General features: G+C 32.6%; 2 protein-coding genes across 3 annotated transcripts; one reads left to right on the top strand and one right to left on the bottom strand.

Annotated features, from left to right (window-relative positions):
* Nucleotides 1–5997: 5997 nt before the first annotated feature.
* On the top strand, nt 5998–12494 carry LOC110645337 (casein kinase 1-like protein HD16). Its single transcript, XM_058145806.1, has 16 exons — nt 5998–6644; nt 7172–7303; nt 7395–7468; nt 7741–7810; nt 7921–7976; nt 8116–8187; nt 8635–8729; nt 9807–9873; nt 9978–10107; nt 10178–10396; nt 10507–10649; nt 10731–10905; nt 11101–11191; nt 11278–11435; nt 11535–11723; nt 11837–12494. Exons 1-16 carry the CDS (start codon nt 6330–6332, stop codon nt 11894–11896), a joined length of 2046 nt encoding a protein of 681 aa, XP_058001789.1. The 5' UTR covers nt 5998–6329; the 3' UTR covers nt 11897–12494.
* Nucleotides 12495–15982: 3488 nt separating this feature from the next.
* Nucleotides 15983–20416, bottom strand: LOC110645338 (protein SAWADEE HOMEODOMAIN HOMOLOG 1). Of its 2 annotated transcripts, none has more exons than XM_058145807.1 (9): nt 20023–20416; nt 19117–19199; nt 18457–18502; nt 18192–18330; nt 17326–17392; nt 16939–16990; nt 16513–16656; nt 16312–16431; nt 15983–16224 (listed from the first exon to the last, which is right to left on the bottom strand). In XM_058145807.1, the coding sequence occupies exons 1-9, from the start codon at nt 20077–20079 to the stop codon at nt 16180–16182; spliced, it is 753 nt and encodes a 250-aa protein (XP_058001790.1). In that variant the 5' UTR covers nt 20080–20416; the 3' UTR covers nt 15983–16179. The 2 variants fall into 2 exon arrangements, with proteins under 2 accessions (XP_058001790.1, XP_021654151.2); XM_021798459.2 differs by having other exon boundaries at nt 17326–17389; nt 20023–20411.
* Between the last annotated feature and the right edge of the window lie 700 nt (nt 20417–21116).

The raw sequence follows: 21116 nt of genomic DNA, 5'->3' as shown, positions 1-21116 counted from the left end.
AAATATTTATAATTAATTAATTATTTTAAAAATGATGTATTTATTATTATTTTTTAAAAAATTAATAATATTATTTTTACTTATATTACTTTTTAGTTTGATTTTAGGTTAACGAATAAGAGATTCATATCTAATTTATCTTAATTTCATTGGTTTTATTTTAATATAAGAAAAATTAATAATACATATTATTTTATTTTAATGATATTCAAACTCTAATTGAGTATGGATAATTTCCTTTTTTATATGCTGATATTGTATATAATTTTTGTTCTTTTTTATGAACTTTTTGTTTTTCTTTTTTATATTAAAAAAATAATATATTCAATTGTAAATTATTATTATTATTATTATTATTATTATTATTATTATTATTATTATTATTAATCACATATTGTATTAAAAACTATTTATACATTAAATTGAAATTTATAATTTTTTTTAATACAAATTAAAATTGAGAGACTTATATAATATATTTATCTAAATTAAAGGATGATAATTGAATTTAATTATAAATTAATTTGTAAATTGATAATACTAGATCACAAAGATTTTAATAATATTTAAATTTAAATTCTAAATTTTTATGAGATAAATTGAAATTGAGAAATGAAAATAAATTTAAATTCAAAAATGATGGGTGAAATTAACCATTAATCAACTATAAGATTGCCACATTAGACAAAATCAACTTAAAAATGCTATTTGACAAATAATTTTTTTTTTTACAAATGCAATATTACACTTGTTAAAATTTATTAAATATATTTATCTATTATTAATATAACATAAAAAATGATGCAATATATATTATATAACAAAATATAATACCAACGCCATACAACTTAATTAAACCTTTATCCCAAAAATTTGGGGTCGGCTATATAGATTCGCTTTCTCCACTCTAAACGATTTTGGGTAAAATCCTCAGAAATGTGTAATGCTTCTAGGTCATGTTGTACTAGTCTCCTCCAAGTCAATTTAGGTCTATCCCTTTTTTTCTTTTTATCCTTTAACCTAATGTGCTCTACTTGTCTAACTGGAGCCTCCGTATGTCTATGCTTCACATGACCAAACCATCTCAATCTCCCTTCTTTTAACTTATTTTCAATTGGCACCACTCCTACCTTTTCTCTAATACTCTCATTACGGACTTTATGTAGTCTAGTATGGCCACTCATCCATTTTAACATTCTCATCTCTGCAACTTTTATCTTAGACGCATACGACTATTTCAATGCCCAACATTCACTACAATAAAACATAGCTGGTCGTATGGCTGTACGGTAAAATTTTCCTTTCAACTTATTGAGAATTTTACGATCACATAAAACTCCCATGGCGCGTCTCCAGTTCAACCATCCGGCTTTAATCCTATGACTAACATCCTCCTCACATCCCCCATCTACTTAAAGGACTGAGCCGAGATATTTAAAGTGATTACTTTGGGACAGTACCACTCCATCCAAACTAACTCCTTCCTTATCACTAGTTTGGCCTTTACTGAACTTGCAATGCATGTATTCTATATTTGTTCTACTTAACTTAAAGCCCTTTGACTCTAGAGTACTTCTCAAAAGCTCTAGCTTTCTATTGACTCCTTCTCATGTCTCATCTATCAGAACAATATCATCCGCAAACATCATGCACCAAGGAATACTCTCTTGTATATGTTTCGTCAATTCATCTAAAACTAATGTAAAAAGGTAAGGGCTTATAGCTGATCCTTAGTGTAATCCAATTGAGATCAGAAAATCTCTTGTGTCCCCTCTAACTGTGCGCACAATAGTAGTTGCTCCTTCATACATATCTTTCAACACTTGTATGTACCTAATAGATACCCTCTTTTGTTCTAACATACTCCATAAGACATCTCTTGGAACACTATCATAAGCCTTCTCTAAACCAATAAAAACCATGTGTAGATCTTTCTTCACATCTCTATATTTCTCCATCAAGCTTTTGATGAAAAAGATCGCTTCCATAGTTGAATGACTGGGCATGAAGCCAAATTGGTTGAGAGAGATAGAAGTATCATGACGTAGTCAATGCTCCACAACTCTTTCCCACAACTTCATAATATGGTTCATGAGCTTAATTCCCTTATAGTTTGAGCAACTCTGTATGTCTCCCTTATTTTTAAAAATAGGTACTAAAATACTCCTTCTTTATTCATCAGGCATTTTCTTTGAGTTTATAATCTTATTAAATAATTTAGTTAACCATGACACTCCCATATCTCCCAAACACTTTCACACTTCAATTGGTATTCCATCGGGTCCATAGGCTTTACCTACTTTCATTCTCTTAAGTGCTTCATTTACTTCTAAAGATCTAATCCTTCTAGTATAATTCACATTATTTTCTATTGTTCTATAGTCTATATTCACGCTATTACCATTTTGACTATTATTAAAGAGATCATTAAAATAATTTCTCTATATTTCTTTAATGTTCTCATCTTTCACCAACACTTTTTCTTCTTTATCCTTAATGCACCTAACTTGATTGAGATCTTGACATTTCCTTTCTCTCCTCCTTGCTAATCTATAAATATCTTTCTCCCCTTCTTTAGTTCTAAGTTTCTCATATAACTTTTCAAAGGCCTGTGCTCTTGCTTGACTAACTGCCTTTTTTGCCTCTTTCTTTGCTATCTTTACTGTTCATATGCCTCATTATTATCACATTTAGGTAATTTCTTATACTATTCTCTTTTTCTCTTCACTGCCTTTTGTACTTTCTCATTCCACCACCATCTCTCTTTTGAGAGTGGTCCATGTCCTTTAGACTCTCCGAGTACTTTTCTAGTTACTTCTCTAATCTTTGATGCCATCTATATCCACATATCATTGGCTTCCATATCCAGCTTCCATGCTTCGGACTCGAGAAACTCATTTTTGAACTTCACTTGCTTTACTCCTTTGAACTCCCAACACTTTGTTTAAGCTACACTATTTCTTCTGATCTTACTTGAATTATTTCTAAACTTGACATCCAATACCACTAACCGATGTTGACTTGTTAAAGCCTCTCCTGGAATGACCTTGCAATCATTGCATAGAGCTCTATTTATCTTCCTGGTTAAGAGAAAGTCGATTTGACTTCTATGTTGCTTACTTTTGAAAGTCACTAAATGTGACTCTCTTTTTATAAAGTAGGTATTTGCCAGTATTAGGTCATATGCCATAGCAAAATCTATGATACTTTTTCCCTCCTCATTTTGACTGTTAAAACCAAAATCTCCATGAACATTCTCATAACCTTGCCTATCATTTCCTACATGTCCATTCAAATCTCCACCAATGAAAACATTCTCTTTATTCGGTATGCTTTGCATTAAATCATCCATATCTTCTCAAACCTTTATTTACTCTCACTATCTAGTCCTATTTGTAAGGCATAAGTACTAACTACATTTATTGTTTCTTCTTCTAGTACTATTTTTACTAGTATAATTCTATCTCCTACTCTTTTCACAGCTATTGCAGCGTCTTTCAATGTCCTGTCTATGATTATGCCCACTCCGTTCTTATTTCTCTCTTTTCCGGTAAACCATAGTTTGTACCCTGAATTACCCACTTCCTTGCTTTTCTCTCCTACCCATTTAGTCTCCTGAATGCAAGCAATATTCACCATTTTCCTTTCCAAGGTATCCACAAGCTCCATTAATTTTCCTGTAAGTGATCCAACATTCCAAGTACCAACCCTGATCCTCCTCTTATCCTGTTCCTTCCTAATTGGTCTCCTTCTATGATATCTTCTATTGTTTTCTATGTCTATTTTGTATTATGTTCCACTATTTATTTTACTATTTGTCCTATGGACTAACTTCTTTATCCACACCCATCTATGATGTGGGAACCCTTGCTCACTTAACACCACACCCAGGCACTGGCATGGCGCGTCGCTTTCGGTGAACGCCCTACACCCTTACATACTTCTCACTACACTCGGGCTCCGATGTAGTGTGTCGTAAGTAGAGGATGCCCCATCGTTTATATAATTTGAATCCATATCATAAGGTGTGACGAAATTTTTACGCTGGTTGTCACCTACCACAACCCTCCTCCTTTATCCGGGCTTAGGACCGGCTAAGCGCAAATTATTTAGGCGAAGTTAATACCAACGCCATACTAGTGATAAATAATTGAATTTAAGAGACCTCAAAAAAATTGTTATTTGTTCAGTTTTTCCAACGAGTATAACATTGCATTAGCTAGGATTCATTGAATATAATTATTTATTATTAATTTTGCATTGCTAAATTAAAAAATCATATTTTCTATTTAATATTATATTAAAAATATTGATAATCATTGATGTAAAATTAATAATAAATAAATATATTTAGGATAAATTACTATTTAGTCTTTATATTTTAATAAAGTAATTATTTGGTCCCTGTATTTTGAAAAATATACTATTTAGTCCCTGTATATTACCTCCGTTAAATTGTTTAGTCCTTCTGTCAATTTTTCACTTGGTCAATACTGATCAAACTACTATTTAGTCCTTCTATTTTAGTTAAACTAATTAATTAGTCCTTATATTTTAGCAAAAAAAACATTATTTAGTTTTTATAATTTGACTTCGTTAACTATTTAGTCTTATAATTATTTTTTATACCTATACTCTAATCCTTTACCCCTTAATTCTCTCTTATCTTCTTTTATTTTTATCTCTCTATATTGCTTTTTCTATACGTTCGCATACTTCTCCCCCTCATTCTTTCTTTATTTTCATCTGTTAATAAAAATGGTACAAATTGTTTATACAAAAAAATTAATTAGTTTACTTAAATTTATAAATTATAAAGGAAAATTATTTTTCAGTAGTAAAAATATAAAGATGATGTCTAAGGAATTGGAAATTTAAAAAAAATATAAATTCAGATTAGTCTTCGCATTGTAAAATTTTTATTTTTATCTAATAATATAATTTTCAAAATGCTATATTTTTTAAAATATATTGGTCAACTAATTAATTTCACTAAAATAAAGAGATTAAATAGTAATATTTTTAAAAATATAAGGATCAAGTAATTAGTTTTCTTAAAATAAAAAGATTAAATATTAGTTTGAATAATATAAACAACGACAAATTTAATAGATGAACTGAATAATTTAATGAAAGTAAAATATAATAACTAAATAGTATATTTTTAAAATATAAAAATTAAATAATTAATTTTATTAAAATATAAAAATTAAATAATAATTTTTTCATATATTTATTGGATTTTAATCAGTGCAATATTGGACATGTTAAAAAAATGGCTATCCGTTTTCTTTTAACGGCGCATTTTTTTAACATCAATAATATTGCATTTAGTGCTTGTACCAAATCATGCTTTTTTACATTAATCAAAGAAATAATTAAACTATTTAAATTATAATAAAAATTTTATTAATTTGATTAAATTAATTTTTTTAAATTATATAAATAGTTATTATATTTAATAAAAATAATAATAAAATTAGAAAAAATACTTAATATTTATTATTTAAAATGACAGATAAATATAAATAAAATAATTTTTAAAGTAATAAATAAAATAATTTTTAAATAATGGATAAAATAATAAATAAAAGTAGATGAACGTATTAATTATATAAAAAATTAATTTTATAAATTAATTTAAGTAAAAAAAATTTAAAAATATAAATAAAATATTTTATCTTTATAAAAAATTATTAAATATATTTCATATATATTATTTTTTATAATAAAAAAATTTATTATTTTTAAGTATTTATAATATACCCAATAATTAACACATTTACATAGGTATGCGAAAAAGGTATTTAAAAAAGGTGTGTGACAAAGAGAATTACTTATATTATAAATTATATTTAAAAATTTAAAATAAATAGATAAAACTTTTCAATTTTTGTCTACAAAAAGCCACAAACGGTTATGGTAATCCTAAATTCTCAACGAGATTCAAATTCGAATTTATTTATTTATATAATTCATGAAAACTTAAAATAAAATAAGGGAAAAAAACAAAAGAATGAAATGAAAAAAAGAGAGAAAAATCAGCAAGGCATAGCTTCTCCTATCTCTGTGTACTAATACAATCCCTTTTCATTTCCCTCCACAGATCTCCAAATTCCCACTCACCAAACCCTAAATTTCTCTCTCTACAACTGTCTGTTCATTTCTGTGTTTATCTATTATGACTATTATGACTCTTTGATCCAATTTCATCCGATGATTCTAGAGTCTTCATGAATATCTGCAACTTCATGGAGTCTTCATGAATATCTGCAACTTCATGGACCCAAGGTACCACCACCGTCACCACCGTCGACATCCATCGTACGATGCCTGACCTACGGAGCCGAGCACGAAGAAATCGGGAACCCGTGAAACCTACTCCGAATCAGAATCCGATTAAGCTCACTGTACAGACTCGACGGAGAAAAACTGCTGAGAACAAGGGAAAAAATAACGCGATCGCTGTTGAAGATAAGAATAATATTGTGAACCTTGAAACGACACCGTTAGAGGCGCATCCTAGGGCTTTTAGAGAGGAGGTTGCAGAGAAGACAATGGATGAGTACGATAGCGGCGGCCGCAGCGGTGACAAAGGTCCAGGGGCTGAGGACGAAGGAAGCACGGCTCCGCTTCCTGAGAAGGTGACTTTTTCCTTCCTTAGTTTTATTATTATTATTTTTTTTATTTTTCATGTTTGGATGATGCGAAAAATGGGTAATGGATGAGAAATGGAAGATGCTCAGAGGTTTTCGTTTTTCCACTGCTTTTCAGAATATTTTTACATTTATGTTAATAATATGTTGGGCTGATGAAAAAAGTTGAAAATGGTAAGGGATTATTGTTTTTAATTTGTTTTCTTTTTGTTTTATTTATGAAAACCAAAAACTTGTGTTTACTGCTTTATATATATATATATATTGTTGGAAATTTTCTGATTTTGTTTGTTGTGCAGCATTTAGATTTTTCAATAGAAGTTTTACTTGATTTGATGTGCAAGGGAATTGAAGGAAAATTAAATATTATTTGATTTATTGTATTTTTAATTTTGTTGTTTATATTTAGCTTAATTTTTGCTCTCTTAGCTAACTTGTAAATTGGACTGAGAAGGACTGTGGTGGTGTCATTATTTAGCCAGGCATCTTAAATATTTCTGGGTTCTTTGTAACAGGTTCAAGTTGGAGGCTCCCCAGCCTACAGAATAGAAAGAAAACTGGGTAAAGGAGGTTTCGGACAAGTATATGTTGGTCGACGCATTAGTCCCTCTGCTTCAAATGAAAGAAGTGGCCCTGGAGCTGTTGAGGTCTACCATTTTTATCTGCTTTGTGGCACAACTTAACAATCTATGTTAGTTTTCATATTGTTAACGGGCATATGATATGTGTAACTTGTAGGTAGCTCTGAAATTTGAACATAGAAGTAGCAAAGGATGCAATTATGGACCACCCTATGAGTGGCAAGTTTACAAGTGAGACCCCTATCGTTTTTATTTTATATTTGACCCTTTTTATTTGGGTGTTGTATTTGGTGTAACATTAAAGTTACTCCACTTGTGACCTAGAGGTTATGGTTTGAGCTACGGAAACAGCCTCTCTCCAAAGTAAGTGTAAGGCCGTGTACATCAACCTTCCCTAGAGCCCACAAGCGTGGGATGCTTTGTGCCCTGAGTCACCTTTTTATTCATATGGAGTAATAGTCCAAGTAAGGTTATGACCTTTATTATCATGGTTGTTTATACAGTGCTCTTGGAGGTAGTCATGGTGTCCCGCAAGTTCATTACAAAGGCCGGCAAGGTGACTACTATGTCATGGTATGTGGCAATGGATTTGCAACTTTCATTTGGATCTTATGGTTGTTTTAAGTCACAGTTTTTTAAGCCATCAGTTCTGGTTACTTTATGAAGTGCTACATTTAATGCAGGTCATGGATATGCTTGGACCTAGTTTATGGGATGTTTGGAATAACAATTCACACACGTAAGTTCTTTTTGAAATTGCCTGTTGAATTCTGTTCATTTTCATATGGTTTTTGTGATCTTTAAAATTTTTTATGAATGAATCTATCAGTAAACTATTTTAGATATCTGGCATTAACTATTTTAATTTCCTATTTCAGGATGTCCATTGAAATGGTTGCATGCATTGCCATTGAATCAATCTCTATACTAGAGAAGATTCATTCTAGAGGGTAATTCTTTTGAATATGAATTTGTCGTTAAATGCTAATGCTATTCTTATGTATACACTTCTCTTTTTGCTGGTCTGAATGTGCTCCCCTTTCTCCATTTATTACTCAGATTTCAGATATTGTGGGAGATGATATTGTGGGATCTCATATGATTAAATGTTAAGATTGACTGCTTGATAGTCCTGTAGAGGTGGATGGGGGTAGTCAGTAGTGTCAATACTCTGTTACTTGTTAATTAATGTATACTTGGCGGTCAACTGGCTTTATGTTCTTGGGTTTGGGTGTGTGTTCAGATGGAAAAGAATTGTGCTTTCTGTCAGTCACAAAATGGTTTGGTTGACTTTTTTATTGATCAACTCTGAAATGATCAGTTATGCTTTCTTAGCCGCTCCCTCCCTTTCCTCCACAGAGTGAGTTTGGTGTAATACAATTCCTTTTTTTTGGCAGATATGTGCATGGGGATGTAAAACCAGAGAACTTTTTGCTTGGTCCTCCAGGAACCCCTGAGGAGAAAAAGCTTTTTCTTATTGACCTTGGACTAGGTAAGTTGTTGAATGGCAATGCATCTGTGGGCCCCTATATCATTTGTGCTATTTATTTTGTATTTTTTTTAACTTTATTTTTAAACAATTGAATCCTATCAAGAATGAATTAATCTGAAAATATTGATGAGGCAGTTAATATTATTTTATAATTTTTTTTTGCAATGTTAGTAAATCGTTAATTTTTTAAATTAATTTGTAAGAAGATGTTAGAGCCAAGAAAATACTTTACCATCCGCTAACCTTAACGCTAACAAGCCATTATAAATCATGCATCTGAATCCAAATTTGGATGCCAATTTGGTTTTTGTTACAAGAATGCAAACTCAAACAAGAGAATTTTGTCTAATAGATTATTAAGGTCCCAGCTTTGATGGTAATTCAGAAATATCGGAGAATTTCAGCAAATTTTCACCAACCACCAACGAATTCTTCAGAGATAATTCATTTGAAAATTATGAGATCTGAGTCTGATAGGCTGTGCCTGTGGAGCCTTTTTGATTGTGTGCATGCTGAAAATGCCCATATGGACAAGAGCATGCAGGCCTATTTAGGTTGTGATCATGCAGAAGGTTGTGAAGGGAAGCACTATAGCACATGTTGTGAGGTATTTCTATCATGTGTATTGTGTTGATTGTGACATCCTTAGATTGTGAAGCTGTTGGAGGTCTGTGTCATTTGATTGAGTTCACCTAAATGGTGAGCTCTTCACTGCAAGGGAGAGCTCATTGAAAGATCTCAGCAAAGATTGCCAAGATCTATTAATTCAAATTTGTAGTTTCTTGAGTTTCCTAGCAACTTAATAGAGTTTTAAGTGTTTTTTTTTTATTTTTTTTATTTTACTATTAAAATGATTAAAAATTTAAAGAATTTTAAAAAATAAGAAAATAATAAAGTAATATTAATTGTTCAAAAGATATTCAATTGAGCAAAGACAAAAAGGAGTGGCCAGTTGCTCATTTGCAAACAGTTCAGGGGTCTTCAAATGTATTTGATCTTTCCCCTTGTATCATACCTTTTTAGTAGATGAAGGATGGGTGATATTCTGGTAATTTTGTCGCCTGTTTTGATATGCAGCAACCAGGTGGCGAGACAGTTCAACTGGCCTGCATGTTGAATATGATCAACGTCCTGATGTTTTTAGGTAAATGAAAATTGCGTATCAGTTTGACTATTAGTAATCTTTAGATTAGGTTGGGAGATACCACATCCTTGACATATCGGTGGTCAATTGTCATTGTGCTGCAGGGGAACAGTGCGGTATGCTAGTGTTCATGCTCATCTTGGTAGAACTGGTAGTAGGAGAGATGACTTAGAGTCTCTTGCTTACACACTCATTTTTCTTCTCCGTGGTCGGTTACCTTGGCAGGGATATCAGGTTTGCAGATTCTGAATTTCATGGGTTTACATTTAATTTCTAAGTCATTCTGACATGGTGCTTCTTTTAGGGGGAAAATAAAGGGTTCCTAGTTTGCAAGAAGAAGATGGCAACGTCCCCAGAAACTTTGTGTTGTTTCTGCCCTCAGCCTTTTCGTCAGTTTGTTGAGTACGTGGTAAATCTGAAATTTGACGAGGAACCCAATTACGCTAAATATATCTCCCTTTTTGATGGGATTGTTGGTCCAAATCCAGATATTAGGCCAATAAACACTGATGGTGCCCAGAAGGTATCTTGATTTTTTCATCATGATGTTATTGTTTATTATTTGTGGAGCAAAACATTTGTCTGCCCCATTATCTGGAGGTTACTTTAACCTTTGTATCTTTTACTGTGAAGCTTATTTATCAGGTTGGACATAAGCGAGGACGATTGACAATGGAAGAGGAAGAAGATGAACAACCAAAGAAGAAGGTACGGATGGGAATGCCTGCAACACAATGGATCAGTGTTTACAATGCTCGTCGTCCAATGAAGCAGAGGTATGGATATAGAGCCACACATTGAGCTCTGCATCTTTTGTGCAAATGATAAAAGGCTGATCTGTTTAATTCCTGTTGTAGATATCACTATAATGTAGCTGATATGAGGCTTTCACAACATATAGAGAAAGGAAATGAGGATGGGTTATTTATCAGCAGTGTGGCTTCTTGCTCAAACTTATGGGCTTTGATTATGGATGCTGGCACTGGCTTCACTGCTCAAGTTTATGAGCTTTCCCCTTACTTCCTCCACAAGGTTGGTTTTGGTTCCCAAATATTGAATGGTTCTCTGTTGTGAGTCTGCAATATGGCAAATTGCAATTAATTAATCTGCATAGCATAGCATAGCTGCTTGATGTGTTTATCATGTGTTTTAGGTATTTAAAATGATTTATTATTTAATTTGTAAGTCAAGGAGTTAATCTTGTTTGTATCCTTATGTATTTTTAAGGAATGGATTATGGAACAGTGGGAGAAGAATTACTACATCAGTGCAATAGCAGGAGCTAATAATGGAAGTTCATTAGTTGTGATGTCTAAGGGTTAGTATTGTATACATATCCCGGGGACAGAAACAGTTTTAACATTTACTTTTTGTAATTTTAACTTCTTGCTTTATTGTATATAGGGACCCAGTATTTACAGCAGTCCTATAAAGTCAGTGATTCATTCCCTTTCAAGTGGATTAATAAGAAATGGAGAGAGGGTTTTTATGTCACTGCCATGGCCACTGCTGGAAGTAGATGGGCAATTGTTATGTCTCGTGGGGCTGGATTTTCTGATCAGGTCTTGTGACTTTTGAATTCTCTGCTCAATGGGATTGCTTTTCTGTTGACCAAGATAATTTTTGTAACATCTTTTGTCTGTTTATGCAACCAATGTTAGGTTGTGGAGCTAGATTTTCTATATCCTAGTGAAGGAATTCATAGGAGGTGGGATAGCGGTTACCGCATTACTTCAACTGCCGCAACTTGGGACCAGGCTGCTTTTGTTCTCAGTGTGCCCCGAAGAAAACCAGCAGATGAAACTCAAGAGACTCTTCGAACTTCTGCTTTTCCCAGTACACATGTCAAGGTTGGTTTTTCAGCTAATCATTTTGTTTCCGTTTTGCTTTTATATTTCCCTATTTTCCTATTTCTATAAAAATAAATAGCACATGTTATATTTTACATTTTTTTTTTTCTCAGGAGAAATGGGCAAAGAATCTTTATATTGCATCTGTATGCTATGGTCGAACTGTCTCATGAACAACTGAAGCTATGTTGGGATGCCATTGATGTTATCCTGATTTTGCGCCTTCATACTACCTAGAAGACAGTTCTCACTATGGATGACCTTTATTTGAGAAGCAAGCATCCACTTAAGCGAAAATGATGCATCACAGCATTTGGCAGTCTATGTATGCAAAAATTCTTCTTTATCGTCGCCAACACTTAGCACCTATTACAAATACCTATGCACTGTTTTTCAATTGCTTTGAAATGTTTATGAGCCAATGTTAGATCTCATGCCCATTAGGATGGGTCGATTTACCCATTGCAAAAAAGAAGAAAAAAAAATTGTATAGTTGTGAACATTGGTTGCTTGCTTCAAGGTGTGTGCACAGGTCCTGTTTTCATTATTAACAGTATAATGATTTTGGGCTCTAGGCATTCTCAGTCAGCGAGTCTGTACTTATTCCTTCTTGTTTTTGGACTTAAGGATCCTCTGATCTTTCACTCAAGAACTCATGGGATGTCTGAATTTGACCTAAAGACTGAAGATGTACTTATTTTGTATACTTCAGAGTAACACTTTGTAATTTTTTTTTATTATATTAATATTTTATGCTATAACCTTATATTATTTGTGCTTTCTAACATCCACTGGTGCATGTGCTGGGTGGTGTGTCCTACTTAAATGTAGTTCAGTTATTTTGTACTGTAAACTGCACCCTACCCTTTTCTTAATATTTTGTGTTTGGTCCTTGCCCTTTTTGATCTTTTGTGTTTGGTTTTTCCCATTGAAGATAGTTTTTTGCTTGATAATATGACCAGACTGATCTTTATAGTTTGGTTTCGCAACTGAGAAGAAGCTGAAAATCATTCAATTTTGGTATTTGGGTTTTGTATTTAAGTTATTAATTGATGGTATAGTAATTTTGTTTGAAAGCTTTAGAAGGAAAGTATGACTGCCGGTGACATAGTTGCCTTTTATTATTTGATATTTTAATTGGTCCTTTTTTCTTTATCACATTTTATAACTGGTCAATATAGCAATTTTTTTTTTTTGAGTAGTTTTTCTACTTTTATTTGCATATAGCATGGTAATATGAGCATATTAGAATTTGGTGTGTGATAGGATCACTGGTTAAATTGTTAATATTTTGTGGTCAAGATCTTCAAGGCGGAAATGTTGTTGGCAAGGCCTACTTGCTGTAAAAATTTGTGATACTGGGACCAACCTACATTGCTTTTGTGATGATGAGAGGCCAATCTATCTTTTACTTGGTAAGTCCTGGATCAACTCTGGAAGTTCACTTTGAAGTTTTGCGGATCTTGTATAGCCGGTTTGCATAGTAATTATGGTGTTTGCAGCTAAGCACTGGGCGTATAGCATTGATCAAATTACTTATATTTTCAGCTACCGCATCACATTCATTTGGCTTAAAAGTGTTCAGCCTGGATTGCTTGGAAAGTATGTTAGTTTCTTTGTTGGCCTGGTATTTCTTCTACCATTTTGAGCTCGTCTAATGTCTGCATATGCTGTTTACTTGCAGTGTTTTCACACTGAATGGGGAGAAGTGACACATTCAGGTTACTTTTCAAACTGATACGGAATCTAATTGCTGTGTTGATTTACACATGTTGAAATTGCTTCTTAGTTAGTGATTAAATCTTCATGATACCTTTTTCCTTTATTTGCTATTCATGAGAAGGCAACCATTTTTATGCTGTGATTGTTTTCAATGACTTCCACTTTTGCTTGCGATGACAATCCTGATGATATTTATCTAACTTAAAACACTATCTAAACCAATTTCAAAAATACTAGATTTCGAAGCATTCCTTTGTTACTATCAGCGAAGTTGTTAAAAGGCCTGAAAAAAAGAAGTAAGAAATTGATAAAAAAATTCGTCCGTTGCATTCCAACTAATCAGTTATGGTTGGCAGCCATTTATCTACATGTGCATGTAATCCTAAATTCAATTACTTCATCATGAACATATGTTTTCATGTTCTATTCATTTCTTTAAATATTTTTTTCACTTGAATAAAATATCCAGGCGGTTATTACAAAAACCTTGAGGAACTCAACTTGTAGACCATGTTCAATACTTGAGTATATTCTAGACATTTGTTTATATCGTGCCAGATTGTTTCACTTGGAATGAATCCAAGTTGTGCTTTTGATTATGTGCTTATTTTGTTGTGGGTTAGAACAAAGAGACGGGGGTGATACAGAGGCACATCGGTTGTGTGAACTTTGAAGAAACCGAACTTATCCCTATTCTTGCCCTTATCTCACCCATGTTTAGTTTTTCCTTTCTAATTAATTCTCATTATAACTAAACTCTAATGCCAAAGTAATTGGGTCATCTATATGGATATTTTTTCTCCATTCCAGTTGGTTTGGCTGTATGCTGGAAAATATATAGGGTCACCATTGGTTTGCTGTTTGCCTCCTCCTCCTACAACTTTCAATATGCTCAACCTTTCATATGGATTTGTTAGTTCTACAATGTACATGTCTGAATCATCACAATCTTCCTTTGCCCAATTGTTTTTGTCTCAAGTGGATGCCATTCTCTCCTATGCTTGTATTATTTCTTATTTGGTTCTTGTTTTTATGCTTCTGCACCCATCTCAACATTCTCATTTTTCCTACACTAATTGTGTTACGAGCATGATTTCAAACCTAGCCTAGTCATTGAACCGGTGAAGACAAAGGTTTAAGGGTTTAAGATTCAAACAATATATTATTAAACAAAAATTAGATATATATTAAGTAATTAATTTTTTCCATAAATTAATAATAGTATATTAAATTAGATCAAAATTAATAATTTTATTAATTTTATAAGAAAATCATTAAATAAAATTAGAAAAATAAATAAAATAAATTAATTTCATAAATTATTTAAACATATGATTAAATTAAAGCTATTAATGTTTTATAATACAGAAATAGTCAATTAATTTTATTCATCATAAAAACAATAAAAATAAATTTAATGAATTTTATATAGAATAATTTATATATAATTATTTAATTTGTGTAAAATAATTTTAAAAGATTTTATGATAAAATAATCACTATTGCAGCTATATATATATATGAGAGAGAGAGAGAGAGAGAGAGAGAGAGAGAGAGAGAGAGAGAGCAATTTTTTTAATGAAGGTTTGAATTGGCTTACCCTCTTTGAACCGGACCAGGTTAACTGTCCAGTTCAAGAGGGTCAATTTCGGTTCTCTATAAGTGGGGTTTAAATATGAACTGGACTGGCCATTGGTCTAGTTCCTGGTTAAACGAGTCCGACCAGCCGTGCTGGTCCAGTTTTAACAACTAGGTTACAAGCTTCTTCACCACCCAAAATTCATCAGTGCATTGCACATCATAGTTCGTATGAATCTATAAACCATTTTGTTTTGAAATCTCTCATCTTTCTTTCTATTTGAAATCTCTCATTTTTCTTTTTACCCATAGTGATTGAGTTCCTATTGAAAATATATTTGCGAGGGAGTCCCATGCAAGAGCAGTCAGTGTGATTCATCCTGTGATGAAATGCTTTCCTTTGTGCTTACAGTCTAGTTCACATAATAATCTTTTACCTTTATTTGCTTGCTCAGGCTAATAAATCTGTACTTGTATTATTTTCATGGTGTAGCTGGTGCAGACTAGAAGTTTTGCGATCTCTGAAGTAGTATACTTCTTTAGGCACAGAGCCAGTAGTCGTATACTCGGGTTAATCAGTGAAGTATAGCAAATGATATTTATGAACACAGTACAACCTTTAGTGGAAATTGGCTCCCAAAAATAGGAGGTTCAAGGTATTGGTTCTCAAACTGCTGCGTGAAATTTTTCAGAAACTGTTATGGGTTCCGACTTGGCCAGCAAGCGTGTGTGAGCACTTGTATGATCATCCCATCTCTATTGGCAACAGGTTTTCCATCTTATCATTTTGCTTATATTGGTCTGATCAATTCACTTGCCAACAATGAGTAATGGGTTATGGCAAAGCCATGGTGTGAATTTGTGATTTTTTAGTACAACTGTTTCGGTTCTGTCGATTTTTCATGAACTTAGGCTCTGACATAACACCATCTTACCAGAGCTTAAATTTTATCATGTAATTAGTAATTACAACAGCATAACATTTCTGATATGTATTAAATCTTATCAAAACTTAAATTGTAGCCGAGTCAAAATATGAACAGTGAACGATAACACGGTGAACAAAGTAAATAAACTTTTTGGGGCTTCCCATGCCAACCTAGCCCACGACATAACTAAAAGGCAAAATTGGGCTAATCATTGGGGGCAAAATTGCCTAATATGGTGGCCTGCAACATAATCTTCTCAAACGGACTCTTTCCTGGAAAAAGAATTGCAAAAGAAAAAGATTTCAGTACGCTAATATCCGCTGTATCAAGTATTTGCTTGTATGAAAAACGAAACTTGCCTCAGTGTTGTCATGATCATATCGAATCAAAAAAAGGCACCTGCAACCTCTTATGTCATGCATTCTCCTTTGAATATCTATAACATGAGCATCATAATATATGGCTTGATCTCTCCTTTCCTAGTTAAACCAAGCAGCAAAATATAAGCTGTACTGCCAATTATATAGTCGATTTGCGGGGATACATGCAATTAAAATCACCTGGAAGCAGCATACGAGATCTCCAACTTGCACCTTATGACATTCTGAATGCTCAAGCGGCACGGAGCGTTCTCGCACTGCATTTTTTACGTTGACCCATTCATCTTCCTCAGCTCCAAATCCAACAAATCTAACGCGAACTTCCTTTAATAAACAACAAAATCCATCAAATGATTTATTAGGGAAATAATGCAAAGATAATTGGCTTATAATTTCATTTTTCAAAATTCAAACTCTTGCTCCATTTAGTCTTGAACAGTGAAAGTTCAATCTTAAGTTGGAAAAATTCCTACATTGTTTTAAAATGACATCCTTGTTCTAATGCATTCGAATGACTTTTAGCCATTTATGTATCCTTCTAGCATCAGTTATGTAAAACCCGCATTAATTGAATGAAAGGCAGTATATTACAATCTTAATACTTACAGCTTCACCAGATGGAAGGAATCTGTGACAGAGGAACATATCAACATCGTACCTGCAAAGCGAAAAGAGAATGCTAGACATGAGCTTTGGACATCCACTCGCAGTAGATGAAGCAAGCAACATTTCCATCAAAAACATCTAGGTAATCATAAAATGCATACTCAAAAAATCACGACGTAATCCAAACCGGAACAAAGTCCATCTTCAAGGACACAAGTTTAGTAAACTTCAGCAGTTTGTGCTAAAATTGAAAACACATGGCCCAGGCAAGGCAAGATGTTCAAAAGTATTTTTAGCAACACCATGCTCCATTAAATTAAAGGTGTTCAAAGATCAAATGGGAAAACTAAGGAACCAGATCCAGAAATTTTTTACATGTATGCTTACCATGCCCCATCTTTTGATGATCTAGCTTCAAATTCCAACTCAGATAGATCTGGGACTCTCTCTCCTGCTTTTGAACAAACATTGTTAGCAATTAGAAAATAAAATCATTCTCCAGAGGATTGTGGATTCTGATAGAGAAGCAAAAGCAGACATGAAGCGCCGAGAAACACAGGAAGACATTCTGGCTACCAAGGCATAAACAGTTGACATTTATGAAATACCTTCGAAAATTAATTTTGCAGTTAAATAATAACAGATAAAGAAAATAGGATAAAAGGGATGCAAATAAAAAATTTTCATTTTAAAACATTTTCTTTTCTTGTTGCTTATCTACCAAAACTTTCAATTGAAAAAAAATTCATAGTTACTGTTTATCCAAGCCATAACAATATTACTTTTACTCGATCTACACAAGCGTAAACTGCAAATCAAAGGCATAACACCAGATTCATAATTATTAATGTTCGGAACTTTATAACAGCATTTCCAAAAACTCTGATGACATGTTAAAAAGTTGCAATATTTATCTTTATTTCAGCGAATTATTTTGATTAATGCAAACATTTACTTGAAAAATAAGTAGAGATGCTAGAAACAAGGAAATCAACCATGATACCAGAGTGTTTCTTTCATTTGCAGGCAGCTCATATTGTAAAAAACCACAAATAAGATTGCATACGAAAACCAAATAAAAATAGATCAAGTAATGGTGAGGAATAAACCTCAATAGTTAACAAATTAAATTAAGCTAAATGATACCAACTACAAGCATCTAATTAATCCAAAAAAGACTAGTAAATATTTGGTAGTTTTTCAGGTATTGCAGCACTTCATATCGATATCAAAATATGAAGAAAAGAAAACACCTTTAGGCATTTGAGAACTTTCTTTTGCCTCATTTGAAGGACTACTTTTTGGGCAAGGAGGAACATCTTTTGAAGCATCAGTTGAAGAAGCCACCTTGGATGGGCAATCCTCTTGCCTATTTTGGAACCAACATTGTACCTAAGACATGTATTGTAAGAATAAGAGAGTTATGAGATGGACACAAGTGACAAAGGCCTTCGTGCAGGAATGAATCAGTAATAACAGCCATATAAAGAAGGAAAGAGTCATGTGAAAATGCAAAACCTCAGTCCATCTAACAATAGGTTTGCCAGCACGGGCAGAAGAGTAACTGCAAGCAAATGACAAGTGTAAACAAGAGGTTGTAAAGCCCAAACAGTGATTTGCACAACATGAGCATTGCATATGTATCTCTGTTATGCAGCATGTTGTACATATTTAATAATGAAACAGATACGGAATTGACATATTTTGGTGGTGAGTTTTGGAGTTTTTCAATATAAGTTTTTATATGCATATAACGTCCATATGTGCAAACACATATATAAAATTAAGAGATACCAAGTCTTAGAAATAGTATATCAAATCAGGCTATATAATTAAGAAAGAAAGAGTTCATTTGCTAGTAAATTTTGAATCCTAATTTTGGTTAGAATAGGATGGACAAAAGTGACTCTCATTCTCTTCTTAGTCTTGAATAGAAACTGTAATTTATTTTCCAACTTCTTTAAGAATAGTACCCCAACTTCATAGGACTAGAAATGAATGTTTCAAAACTAATAAAAGAAACATAGGATCTCAAATTCTGGGTATCTAGAGCATCATCATAAATCAGATAGAATGCAGCTCAGAGTGGGTCAAAGGGCCCCAGTAACTATGATCTAAGCTAACCAAGTGATTTGATCTATCCATAATTATGCGAAGATGCACGTGAAACCAACTCACTTGAAACCTCTTGCGATTTTTTGAAAAAATTCCTTGTTCATTGGTTGCCTTGATTCCTTTAGCAATTTCTCCATTTTCTCTATCTGTTTCCTCGATTGAGAGAAAACAATTTATCAATCATTGCGTGAAACATTAGCAAATAAATAAAGACAATAATTTTGAAAACTTAGATCATCAGAAATTTATAGGATTGAAGTTGAACCTTGCCATTTGCCAATAGCTGAAAGAATAGATTTTGCATCATTCTAATGCAACATTTATGACATCATACAATTACAAACAAAGGGAGTTTTAGGAATCATTAGACAGTGCATCATAAAAACGCAAAAACCAATATAGCGTAACCAAACACAATACACAACTCAAATAAGTGAACTGACATTATGAGCAAATAATTCATGTTTGGAAATAATTACAGCAATCCTAATTTTGTTCTTATCAGGAGCTTCAATTCAGGGTACTAAAATCAACAAACTAAGAAAACTTTCACATCAGATAACATGAAATCTAATAATCCCAATGGAATTTGTGAAAACCCAATTGAAATTAATAGCTAAACTTTCATTTCTTTACCATAATCTTGGTTAAGTACCTATACTTGCGATTGAGACTGTTACTTTGAGATAGTTTATGGTATAGAAATCACAAGCCAGCCACACACCGCATTATCAAAAAAATTAAAAAAAGCAAAGAAAAGAAAAGAAAACACACTCGCACGGAGGCAATATAGCAAATGAAAATGTAAAAATCAAAACATTCCAACAACTGTGGAAAAACCTACAAGTATCAGAACCATAATTAAGGACAAGAAATCTATCACATTTGCGCATAGACAGAAAAATTAAAGAATACCCAGATAAAGAATCGACATATAGAAAACAAAAAGGCAAAAAATGGAGGGAAAACCTCAGCCTTTGAGAAGCCAGAAAATAGCAGTCTCTGTCTAGGACGGAGACGATCCATGAACAATATTCCAAAATTAAAGAGGGCAAAAAAAAAAAAGAATACTTTCTACACGTAAAAAAAACTTATTTGTGCTTTCTGCTTAATTGTTTAATAGAGTTTTTGAAATCTGATTGGATCGGGAAACCCTATATCCCCTGTGTAGAGAAAGGCCCTTTAAGGGTTAGTCTTCACAGGAAACAGAGCATGCTTCCTTGACTTCTAAAAGGTAATTTGCCATGGTTCAACTTCAAGCGCCTTTTCAGCCATGATTCATCTCCCCGGTTTATCACATTAAGGATCCGTCGTTTTGAGATTGAAAATGGGTCATAACTTACCATATCATCTTTAACTATTATTATTGTTAATATATTTATACGTCTCTTTTAGAAAGGAGATTAAAATATTTCTAAAGATTTAGTTTTGTCTATCAAATAATTCCTTCGTCCATACCACTAATTATGGGTCTAAAAGTGGTCTAATGACAGTGAATGGATACTAATTCATACTTATATTTTTCAAAACTTTGAAAGTGATTTATTAGGCTTATTACTCAGAGATTCGCTGATGCCCATTTGACCATTTTGCTACCATCGTCGGCATAGGAGTTAAATAGTTATATTATTATAAAGTTGGAGTATTGAATAAAATGCAACTAAAAGTAAAGATGAAAAGTGATTTCCTGTAAAAAGTGAAGGGTTAAATAGTTACACTTTTATAAAGTTTATATTAGATTTATAATTTAAAATTTTAATTAATTTGAAAGATTATTTTTTAATTTGAGTGAGAAAAATATTTTTCAATAATACGAAGGAATATTTTCGATGTAAAGTCAAACTTCTATTTTATTATTTTTTCTAAATTGAGTGGAATTCTTAATTAACTTAGGAATAATGGACTAATACTATAAATAGAAGTATTGTAGAGAGATTAATTTAGCTTTGCTCATGGAAAATGACTTCGCCTATTGTAGAGATTAGCTTTCAGCTTATGGAGCTGTTATCTATTGTAGAGAGGGGTTTATCCATTGATGACAAGCTCCTACCTATTGCAGTCCC

This window comes from Hevea brasiliensis, chromosome 4 (genome assembly GCF_030052815.1).
Source record: "Hevea brasiliensis isolate MT/VB/25A 57/8 chromosome 4, ASM3005281v1, whole genome shotgun sequence".
Taxonomy (NCBI): Eukaryota; Viridiplantae; Streptophyta; class Magnoliopsida; order Malpighiales; family Euphorbiaceae; genus Hevea; species Hevea brasiliensis.
This window is presented reverse-complemented; position numbering and strand designations above follow the sequence as displayed.

What these genes read in the sequence shown, in the direction of transcription:
- LOC110645337 (XM_058145806.1), top strand. Translation starts at nt 6,330, where the DNA reads ATGCCTGACCTACGGAGCCGAGCACGAAGAAATCGGGAACCCGTGAAA. An exon ending in GTGGCCCTGGAGCTGTTGAG is followed by an intron (nt 7,304 to 7,394) that starts GTCTACCATTTT and finishes TGTAACTTGTAG; the next exon opens with GTAGCTCTGAAATTTGAACA. An exon ending in ACACTGATGGTGCCCAGAAG is followed by an intron (nt 10,397 to 10,506) that starts GTATCTTGATTT and finishes TTTACTGTGAAG; the next exon opens with CTTATTTATCAGGTTGGACA.
- LOC110645338 (XM_058145807.1), bottom strand. Translation starts at nt 20,079, where the DNA reads ATGGATCGTCTCCGTCCTAGACAGAGACTGCTATTTTCTGGCTTCTCA. An exon ending in AAGTTCTCAAATGCCTAAAG is followed by an intron (nt 17,393 to 18,191) that starts GTGTTTTCTTTT and finishes TTTGTTCAAAAG; the next exon opens with CAGGAGAGAGAGTCCCAGAT. An exon ending in ATGATCATGACAACACTGAG is followed by an intron (nt 16,225 to 16,311) that starts GCAAGTTTCGTT and finishes TTCTTTTTCCAG; the next exon opens with GAAAGAGTCCGTTTGAGAAG.